At 47.5% G+C, this 10,805-nt stretch overlaps 3 protein-coding genes across 4 annotated transcripts; all 3 read right to left on the reverse strand.

Moving 5' to 3' along the window:
* Window positions 1–345: 345 nt before the first annotated feature.
* LOC114773766 (ras-related and estrogen-regulated growth inhibitor-like) lies at window positions 346–4,398 on the reverse strand. 2 transcript variants are annotated; one of them, XM_028965940.1, is made up of 5 exons: window positions 4,154–4,398; window positions 3,773–4,093; window positions 2,977–3,033; window positions 2,830–2,903; window positions 346–933 (listed from the first exon to the last, which is right to left on the reverse strand). In XM_028965940.1, the coding sequence occupies exons 2-5, from the start codon at window positions 3,882–3,884 to the stop codon at window positions 475–477; spliced, it is 702 nt and encodes a 233-aa protein (XP_028821773.1). In that variant the 5' UTR covers window positions 3,885–4,093; window positions 4,154–4,398; the 3' UTR covers window positions 346–474. The 2 variants fall into 2 exon arrangements, with proteins under 2 accessions (XP_028821773.1, XP_028821772.1); XM_028965939.1 differs by having other exon boundaries at window positions 3,773–4,398.
* Window positions 4,399–4,848: 450 nt separating this feature from the next.
* Window positions 4,849–8,203, reverse strand: LOC114773767 (39S ribosomal protein L21, mitochondrial-like). Its single transcript, XM_028965941.1, has 7 exons — window positions 8,092–8,203; window positions 7,611–7,671; window positions 7,419–7,504; window positions 6,067–6,230; window positions 5,935–5,987; window positions 5,730–5,833; window positions 4,849–4,995 (listed from the first exon to the last, which is right to left on the reverse strand). The coding sequence occupies exons 1-7, from the start codon at window positions 8,150–8,152 to the stop codon at window positions 4,931–4,933; spliced, it is 594 nt and encodes a 197-aa protein (XP_028821774.1). The 5' UTR covers window positions 8,153–8,203; the 3' UTR covers window positions 4,849–4,930.
* Window positions 8,204–9,664: 1,461 nt separating this feature from the next.
* LOC114773769 (allatostatin-A receptor-like) lies at window positions 9,665–10,495 on the reverse strand. The gene has a single exon (XM_028965942.1). It carries the CDS (start codon window positions 10,493–10,495, stop codon window positions 9,665–9,667), a length of 831 nt encoding a protein of 276 aa, XP_028821775.1.
* Between the last annotated feature and the right edge of the window lie 310 nt (window positions 10,496–10,805).

Raw genomic sequence — 10,805 nt, forward strand, 5'->3', positions numbered from 1 at the left:
CATCTCTTCTCTGCCCACAGCCATGTTGTAGTGGCACCGTTCTTCATATTAGTGTATGTGGTGAAGCTCAGAATGAATCCATTTACACACAAACACAAGCTCCGCCCCTTAATAATAATAATAATCATAATTATACCTGAGCATTACAGGATGTAATTATTGTTATTTCTTTATTCCAGTGTGTCCAGTCTTGTTGGTCTTGTTGCATGTTGCCCAATAACTCCTTAAACTCTGTTCAGATGTTTTAACAGAACAAATAATTATAAAAAATAAATAGTACAATATATAAATGTAGATATTTTTATTATCATTTTGAGAATTTTGAATAAAGAATGGACACGCCCCCAGTCAACTGATCACTGTGTCCTGTCCTCCACACATGGCATGATGCAGCGGCGCCCCCTGCTGACTGTAGCCTGTCAGCAGCCGGCCTGTAGGTGCGAGCAGGGACCTGCTGAAGACCCCAAATGTCCCTCAGTCTGGCAGCAGGTCCCGAAACGAGCCGAAGCCTGAGCCCGAGTGAATTCTGGGTATCTTCTCCATCAGCCTGGACACCGTCCTGCGGCGGAAGCAGGCAGGCGCGGCCTCGAGCTGCTGGGCCACGTTGGTGTAGACGCTGTGGAACGCAGCGAGGGTCTCCTCCCAGCTGTCCCGCGCCGAGATCTCATGGAACGGAAGCTTCAGGCCACGGGACAGGCCCTCCCCCTCCTCGCGGCTCACCATGCGGTCGAACTCCAGGTCCTTCTTATTGGCCACAATCACCACGGGTGGCGGCTCCGTGCCGCCACGCCTCCCTCCTGCAGAGTGGATGTGGTTGACCAGGAAACACAGACGCATGACCTCGTCAAAGCTGCACCTGTCCGTCACAGAGTAGACGATGAGGAAGCCGTCCCCCCACCGAATCTTCTCCTCCATCAGCAGGGCGTTCTCCTCCTGAGGGGAACACGGCCATGAGACTAGACGTGTTTTTACCCAATACTGATTTATTAATCAATACGTTGTAATGTGATGGTGAAGACTGTGTAGAAGGGTGGAAACTTCATTAAAACGGCCTGATTGTAACTTGCTCTGGATAAATGGCAGAAAAATGTAAATGTTTTCCACGTGAGCGCCGTTTTTTACGCCCTCATACAGAACGACTTAGAACGTGCTGATAAATGCCATAAATGTAAATGTGCTTCCATGTTACCATCAATAAAGTGATCAGTTCTGGTTCACTAGGACCCCAACCATGAATACGGTAATTTTATTTCACTCTGTTGTAGTTTTTACTTCTATAATTCAGACGATAAGAAGCTTACAAGTTCATCTAAGTTTTCTCTAAAGAGGAAGGTCTTGAGCTGCCGTTTGAAAGTACTCAGTGACTGAGCTGTTCTGACCTCGAGGGGCCAAGACGGAGGGGGGGTGGGAGGTCAGCTACTGGGATCCAGTGGAGGCAACGTAGCAGTGTGGTGGTGTGGAGAAGTTGGGAAGGTCCTGCTGTGTTCTGTATTAGTTGTAGAGGCCGGTTGGAGCTGATTTTGGGATCCAGTGGAGGGATCCAGTGGAGGTAACTTAGCAGTGTGGTGGTGTGGAGAAGTTGGGAAGGTGCTGCTGTGTGGTGTATTAGTTGTAGAGGTCAGATGGAGCTGATTTTGGGATCCAGTGGAGGGATCCAGTGGAGGTAACTTAGCAGTGTGGTGGTGTGGAGAAGTTGGGAAGGTGCTGCTGTGTGGTGTATTAGTTGTAGAGGTCAGATGGAGCTGATTTTGGGATCCAGTGGAGGGATCCAGTGGAGGGAGCGTAGCAGTGTGGTGGTGTGGAGAAGTTGGGAAGGTGCTGCTGTGTTCTGTATTAGTTGTAGAGGCCGGATGGAGCTGATTCTGGGTTTTTGGGATCCAGCAGAGGTAACGTAGCAGTGTGGTGGTGTGGAGAAGTTGGGAAGGTGCTGCTGTGTTCTGTATTAGTTGTAGAGGCCGGATGGAGCTGATTCTGGGTTTTTGGGATCCAGCAGAGGTAACGTAGCAGTGTGGTGGTGTGGAGAAGTTGGGAAGGTGCTGCTGTGTTCTGTATTAGTTGTAGAGGCCGGATGGAGCTGATTCTGGGTTTTTGGGATCCAGCAGAGGTAACGTAGCAGTGTGGTGGTGTGGAGAATTTGAGAAGCTGCTGCTGTGTTCTGTATTAGTTGTAGAGGCTGGATGGCCTTCAGAGGTAGACCAGCTAGAAGGTAGTTACAGTGACCCAGTCGTGAGGTTACTAGGGACTGAACAGGGATCTGGGTGGCCTGTGATGGTAGATAAGGGCGGATTTGTTCTGATATTATTACCAGCATCAATCGGCGTGTAGGAAGCTGATGACGTGATGAATGTTTAATCACCAGGACAAAATCTCGGCCAGAGACGTTCGGGGAAAAGAGAAATGATTTTCAAACGCAACTCTAATTAAACAAACTGATTAACAGCTCGGGTGGGCGTGGCCTGGAGGATTGGCCAATCAGATTTCAAGGGTGCCACCGCTGTGGCCACGCCCCCTGTTTGAAGCGTGGAACGTAGTGATGTATCTCAGGACGAGCAGAACAGGAAGTTCCTCCACACAGACGCCTCTGTTCCCGTCTGCTGAACTAATTAAAACAGGAGCTGCGTTCATCTCATTAGATGAACTGGCCCTGATTTGGTGGCAGTAATTACTGTGGAGTCTGGGCTCAGGTTCCCTGTAACGTTACACAACTTGTTCTGGGCTTTGATGATCAGATCGGGGCGTCTGTACCCCGAAAAAAGCGGGACGGGCGTCTGGTCTGAAGCGGTGATCAGAGTCTCATCATTAAAACCTCGGGAAGAACAGAGACCCCACCTGTCCCGCTGTGTCCAGGATCTCGAAGTTCACCACGTCCCCGCCCATCATCATCTCATGCCTGTAGATGGTCTCTGTGTGAGAAGAGAAGCGGTCAGGCCAGTGCAGTGCAGTACCCGGGCGTGAGCTGGTGGGGTGTGGACGTACCGAGGGTCGGGTCGTACTCGCCAATGAACCTCTTGGTGATGAAGCGCACGGCCACGGCTGGAAGGAGAAGGAAAAACTGCCATTTCATGACAATTCATCTCCTCCTCACCACCACCAGTGTGACTACACTACACGAGAAGGGGTACGGTGGGACCCCGGGGAGCCCAGCAGCACCCAGAGTCAGGTCTCCCATCCAAGGCCAGACCAGGCCCAGCCCTGCTTAGCTTTCATACATTTTCTAACAAATTCCCATTAAATTCATTCCCATTCTGCCTCCCGTCGTTCTGCCTGACGCTGATGCTCCATCGTGTTATAAAATAAGAATAAAAAAAACTTCCCAGACACGCAATGACCTTTTAAATGACCCGCAGTTCAAAGATCACATGACCACGACCAGAGCTTCACACCTACAATTCCTGAAATAAAAAATCCCACGACCCCGCATTTAAACCGTACATTATAATTATTCGCATATCGTGCGATTCTGTATAAAAACACTGTTTAAAAAAATGAAAAAAATATAAATACAAGTTAGATGGTGCCATAATAAAAAAAAAGCCAGTTAACAGAATATGAAATATTGACGCGTACTGTATTAATTACGGTATTCTTGAAAATTTAGCTACTGTTTCTACTTCCTGCTTGAGAGCTCCATACCCTGAAAAACAGATTATTATAATGAAGTTATTATTATAATAAAAGTCTGTTATTATAATAAACTCAAATTTAACATGAAGCACAAAAAAAGCGCAAACTTTCCATCCGGAGCAGTTTATTCCGGCGCGACGTTCTGTACCCGTTTTCCCGACGGCGGCTTGTCCCAGGATGACGATCCGGACGCTCCGCGGGGAAGACGAGCTGCCGGTCCGCCGCAGACCCCGCTGCAGCCCGCGCTGGGCTGAACTCATCCTGCCGCTGCAGGAGCCCCGAGTTCCACATCAACCTCAGATGGAGAAGAGCAGAGACACGCAGAGGGCGGGGAGAGCGACTCCACCACCTCCAACCGACCAATACAGACCACCAGCAGCTCTCTACAGACTCCACCACCTCCAACCGACCAATATGGACCATTACAGACCACCAGCTGCTCCACACAAACATCTCCAAACTCCACCACCTCCAACCAACCGATATAGACCGATACAGACCACCAGCAGCTCTCTACAGACTCCACCACCTCCAACCGACCGATATAGACCAATACAGACTCCACTACCTCCAACAGACCAATATAGACCATTACAGACCACCAACTGCTCCACACAAACATCTCCAAACTCCACCACCTCCAACCGACCGATATAGACCAATACAGACCACCAGCTGCTCCACACAGGGGATACTTTGCTCTGATTACTGCTTTGCACACTCTTGGCATTCTCTCGATGAGCTTCAAGAGGTCGTCACCTGAAATGCTTCTCCAACAAGGAGTTCCCAGAGGTGTTTAGCACTTGTTGGTCCAGCTCACCCCAAACCATCTGGATTGGGTTCAGGTCCGGTGACTGTGGAGGTCAGGTCTCCACTTTTTGTTAAGTACATAACTCCACGTGTTCATTCATAGTTTTGATGCCTTCAGTAAGAATCTACCAACGTAAATGGTCATGAAGATAAAGAAAACACGTTGAATGAGAAGGTCCAGACTTTTGGCCTGTCGCCACAAACTCGTACCAGTTCCATTAAGACCAATATAGACCCTGACGAGCTCTATGCAGGTCTCCACAGATCACCTCCTAGACACCACCACCTGCTCCAAAAACAGCACCATGACCCCCGACTACCTCCCTACCTACAGACCGTGGAGATTTAACTCCGCCTCCTTACAAAGTGCTTCAGTAGAAAGCTCAAGAGGAAGAAGAAACGAGTCGTGATGGATGAATTCGGTGTAAAACTTTATTTGCCGGTGACGCCGTATCGTCACCGTGAGGGGACGTCGTCACGGAAACGCAGCGCGGCGTCAGCTCAGCCTCGGGGCGACTTGGATGGAGTTGATCCGCAGGACCGTCTGGGGCTGGACGATTACTACAATCAGGAGAGAGAGAAGAACTGATCACCCGCTTCACTTCAAATAAACTGCAACACGCTAAATTTAGCCGAAACGGGCAGCCGGACGCGCAGGAATGCGGCGTATAAACACGAGCCGACTTCCCAGACCAACAAGGAAATGCACACAGTACTTTACAGGAAACGTTAAAAGGACAGAACGACTAAACTGCTTCTTTTTTTAAATATATAACTCACAAAATAAATATATAACTCCAGATCACAATTGATTTTTCTCATTATGCTCAACATGAGTTTCCCCCGCGGGGCAACATCTGAAATGTTGATCTCGCATGGAATCGAGTGCGAGAAACTTCCGTTTTTCTTGATCCCAAGATAATTAAGATAACATGATGTAAAAAAAAAAAGAGAAATTAATTCTTCCGTACAAATATGAACTTAAAAGACTGTTAAAGAAACTTATTATGCATGCACACGAAGAGAGAAAGTGGATTTTTAATCGCTGGATTTCATTATAAAACCGTAAAAAAATGTTGCGTTTCATCTCTATTTTTTTGAAGCAGCGGCCTGAATTCTGGAAGGTTCTGTTCCAGGTCCGATGTGAAGTTCAGAATCACCGGACAGAACCGCGAGGTTACAACCTTCATGCCAACTTGGATCAAACCGCTTATCAATATTATTAAATATATGAAGAAAATTAATCAAAATCGATAAAATGGCTTCGTGCTTTTAAAGGTGATTTGCGGACGTACTTTTCTTCCTCTGGTATCGGTGTCTTTTCCAGAACCTCATGTGAACCATGGGCCACGACTCCGTCTTCTCGATGACGGTGGCCTCCACCCGGACCAGATCGCGCCTGGGTGTGAAGAGAGAAGAAAGCGCCCCGTCAGCACGACCCACAAAGGTCCTCCTGTTCAACCGAGGCGCCGGTGAGCGAGTTCGGAGGGAGTCAGATACCCAAGAAGCGGCCGCCCGACGAGCGTGAAGTTCTCTCCACCCAGGAGCAGCACCTGGACACAAACACCACCCGTCAGCCAGCGGACGGACAAACGCGGCCGCCGTGTTGTCCGGGACAGATTTTACTGAGACCTTCTCCATCCGTATCCTGTCGCCACACTCGGCGTCGATGTGGTTCTCGATGAGGATCAGGTCTTCGTTGGTGACCTTCCACTGGCGGCTGGCGAAGTGAACCACCGCGAACAGGCGCCCGTAATCCCCCGTCCCCAGCAGACCGTTCACCGTCTTCACCACGGCTGCAGGGCAGAAAACCTGTCAGGGGGGGTGGCAGCCTGGCGGGTAACACACTCGCCTATGAACCAGAAGACCCAGGTTCAAATCCCACTTACTACCATCGTGTCCCTGAGCAAGACACTTAACCCTGAGTGTCTCCAGGGGGGGACTGTCCCTGTAACTACTGAGTGTAAGGCGCTCTGGATAAGGACGTCTGGTAAATGCTGTAGATGTAAATGTAAAGTCAGCATTTTAATATGAAAGTCATGCTGACTGAGTTATAAAGATATGATATTTGTAGCAGATTTATTTATCGAATGTGCATATAGGTTCATGTTGCAACAGAACGGTGTTTTTTTAAAAACCACTTAATAATAAATCTGTGCTTTTTTTATTTTTTTTTTAACCGAGGTCGGTGTAAAAACTTATCTTTTTAGTACTCTAACGATCTGTCCTGTGTGCTTCACTGTCAGGACCACAATACTCCTTCTACTCCTGTTTTATGCTCCTTAACAGTCCAGCAGTACAGCAATATCATGAAAAATTATTGCCTTATCGTTTAAGCACTTAAAACCATGGGAGACGTTCACTAGGTGCCACATGCTTATTATATGACGAAAAGAGTTTCATACACGCATATTTATTCACTAGATATTAAGAAACAGTTCAAATCATTAAACACGCGTACATAAAAGTTTGGACACCTTCTCATTCGACGTGTTTTCTTTATCTTCATGACCATTTATGTTGGTAGATTCTCACTGAAGGCACCAAAACTATGAATGAACACATGTGGAGTTACGTACTTAACAAAAAGTGGAGACCTGACCTCCACAGTCACCGGACCTGAACCCAATCCAGATGGTTTGGGGTGAGCTGGACCAACAAGTGCTAAACACCTCTGGGAACTCCTTCAAGACTGTTGGAGAACCATTTCAGGTGACGACCTCTTGAAGCTCATCGAGAGAATGCCAAGAGTGTGTAAAGCAGTAACCAGAGCAAAGAAACTAGAATATAAAACATGTTTTCACTTATTTCACCTTTTTTTGTTAAGTACAGAACTCCACATGTTCATTCATAGTTTTGGTGCCTTGGGTTACTGGTATATGAACTAAACTGGGTTACTAAAATATGAACGCTGTAAAGTCGGCCCGGATAACGCAGCCCTGATTTCCTTACACACCTCCAAACACAAAACACCCAGAATTCACCTTGATGGCGTCTGTATTGTTCCTCGGGATCGAGGACAGACACCTCAGGCCAGGGGGGTCTGGACAGCGACGTCTCGGGTACGTAACTGTAAAGAAGACGAGAGGAAATGCGCCACGTCACTCACCAACGTGTCTTCTTATACGACTGGACAGAGCGGATCCCGTAGACACTCGGCGGTGTAAAACTCCTACCTCGGGGGATACTGGATGCTTTGGGAACTTTGGTGACGCAACCAAGAGGGGCACAGACAACCTGTAACACACACACACACACACACACACTTTTAATGCCTCCTCGAAACATGACCGCGTGTAGCAGCATCCTACATCTTACATTTACAGCATTTACCAGACGCCCTTATCCAGAGCGACTTAAAGTCAGTAGTTACAGGGACAGTCCCCCCCTGGAGACACTCAGTGTCCTGCTCAGGGACACGATGGTAGTAAGTGGGATTTGAACCTTCTATCATCAAGCGACGGTGATCATGGGCACACCAGAAGACCCAGGTTCGAACCCCACTTACTACCATCGTGTCCCTGAGCAAGACACTTAACCCCGAGTGTCTCCTGGGGGGGGGGCTGTCCCTGTAAATACCGACGCTGGCATAAATGTGCCCACGATCACCAGGAAATGGACGGACACACACAGACCGACGTGACCGCTGAAACCGACCTGCGAGTCTCCGGCCGGTCCGGAGCAGATCTACACCGGCGCTCCTCAAAGTCACCGCCATCTTCACCACGGCCGTCGGGCGGAAACACGTGGTCGTGTTGTGGAGCGTCAGGAAATGTTTCCCCAAAGAAACAATCAGACGAGAAACAAACGTTCCGACTTTAATTACGCGTCGGCTCAATTAAAATGACAAACCAACTCTGGACGGATATTTGTTTCCTGATTTTATTGATAAATATGGAACACACACCATATTAATATACACGCCTAATATCATGTTTAATATAAATTCTAAATGTGTTGTTTCTTTCACCAGAACTGTTTCATATTGTATATTTCACTACAGATTCAAACTCCATTCAGGAGCATCTAACAGAAACCACAAATTCCTTATTTCTTTTAATCACAACCAATTACATTGATGAGTTTTCCATTTATTTAATATTGATCACACTTATTTCTGTGCACAAAATACATTTTGTGTAACCAAATGAACTGATTAATACAATGAAATCAGCGTACACCTTGCTGCATTTTGGAAGGATTGAACCCCTTCGCATTTAGTACATTAAAAGGAAGTCCCACAAAATGCATTTTGTCAACAGAAAGTCATTATGTTGAATGGCGTTAAGCATTCTGCAGACACGTGAATGTCTGCTTCATTAGATCCATTCAGATCACAGTCAACAGTCAATAGCACTAAAGAGATGAAAATTCTACAGACTATTAAAATATACAAATGCAATAAAAGGTGAAAGTGAAGATTGTCATTGTGACGGAAGCACAGCACACAGTGACATGGTGAAACGTGTCCTCAGTATTTAACCATCATCCTTGGTGAGCAGTGGGCACCATGACAGGCGCCTGGGGAGCAGTGTGTGGTATCAAGGGGACCTCGGTGGCATATTAAATTATATATAATATTGTAGTATTGTAATGTGTATGATCCTGCCGTGGGTATAAGAACTCCCTGCAGACTCCTCTGTCTCGCTGTGAAACGGTCTGGAAGTTGACAGTGGAATGTGGCACTTTCATGCAGACATGAGTGGAAGCCAAGTGGTCACAGTGTGACTCCTACTCAGCGTTGTGAGATCCTGCAGAGGAGAACATCATTACTCTGCTTTATCCACGCAGCAGGCGGGTCAGAAAGGTCAGAGGTCAGTGGAAGCTTGCACAGTGTGTGTTGTGTTCAGACCATCAGGAAAGTTTTGGCCTGACAAGTTGTGTTGAAAATGCTGACAGAACGAGATCTTCAGATCTGTGGCAAATTTGAAAAATGTTTTTCACAAGCTTCAAGCGAGATGCGTTGCTAAGAACCCACGAAAAATGAAAAGAATTAAATGGTTTGGTGCAATCGATTTTTGCTATTGCGCCCTCTTTTGGTGTGTTTGCACATGACATGAAGTGTTGCTCCACAGGGAGCCTGAGTTGCTGCTGAGACCACAAGGAACGTCGAAAGAGGAGCAGAATGATAGAATCACAACTGGATGTGATTCAGACTTCAGAAGTTATGTTGTGGGCCAATAAAGTTCTGAAAAAATCTGTTCCTTCTTGAACACGTTGAAGGACTTGATCATCCTGTGTTCAGCCTGAAGCAGGGCAGCTTCCCCACCCGGTGGAGGTGGAGCAGAGGTTGGGTGAAGCTTGTGGCCATCATGATTGAAAAAACTATGGCTATGCCAATTATTACCTCAGTGCTTGTTAGGCGGTTTCCACTTGACAGGACAACGAGAATGAAAACCGGGCTGTACGTCACCAGCTCATACACCAGGATGACCAGGACGATCTTGAACGCCTTCATCTTGGCCTGATTGGAGCTGCTTCTCTTCGGCCCCGCTCCGGGTCCAGGCTTTTTCAGAGCTCTGAGGATGGCCAGACAGCAGAACATCTTCACGGCGCACAGCGGCAGACTCATCATAGCCAAGATGAACATTATCATGAAGCCTACAAGGGTGGCACAAATAAGGCTGATGCTGAAGATCACAAGCCAGATCACGGCCGAGCACATCAGCCGGTATCTCAGCGGCCGAGACCTGAGGAAGATGATGGGGTGGAGCACAGCCAGGTGGTGTTCCAGACAGATGCAGCACTGGAACATTGGCCGAGCACAAGCCACCGCCCCCAATACGAAACATGCAACTTTGCCCAGAAGATCTGATGGCATGAAGCAGAAAGAACGTAACAGTACTGATCCAACACAGAAGAACATCTCACACACTGCCAGGTTGAGGGAGAAGATCTCAGAAGCGACACCACTTCCCGTCCCTGAGACGATGAGCCACATAACGTAACTGTTCAGGGGAAAGCTGAGCAGGAAGTTGATGCCTACAGTAGTTGTGGCCATGCCTTGCATGGTGATGGTCATGTTGGACAGGGTGGAGACACTAAAATTGTATCCATCCATGTTTCAGGAGCTGCTGCCTCTGGAAAACAAAACCAGATCAAATTTATCAGCAGAGTTCTCCAAATTGCAGACATTTTTCCAGAGTTAAGACCATCACAGTCTCAATTATGCTAACTTATCTAACCAGATGAGCTTCTACAACTCTGCTCACACCCATCATGGACGTCTATCACGATCTGGACAAGTGATTGTCATTGTAAAATACTGCAGCACAGTACACGGTGACACGGTGAAATGTGTCCTCTGTATTTAACCATCACCCTTGGTGAGCTAGGCCACCACTGCCCCTCCAGGTACTCTGGACCAGGGC

Source organism: Denticeps clupeoides, unplaced genomic scaffold (assembly GCF_900700375.1).
Source record: "Denticeps clupeoides unplaced genomic scaffold, fDenClu1.1, whole genome shotgun sequence".
In the NCBI taxonomy this organism is placed as follows: Eukaryota; Metazoa; Chordata; class Actinopteri; order Clupeiformes; family Denticipitidae; genus Denticeps; species Denticeps clupeoides.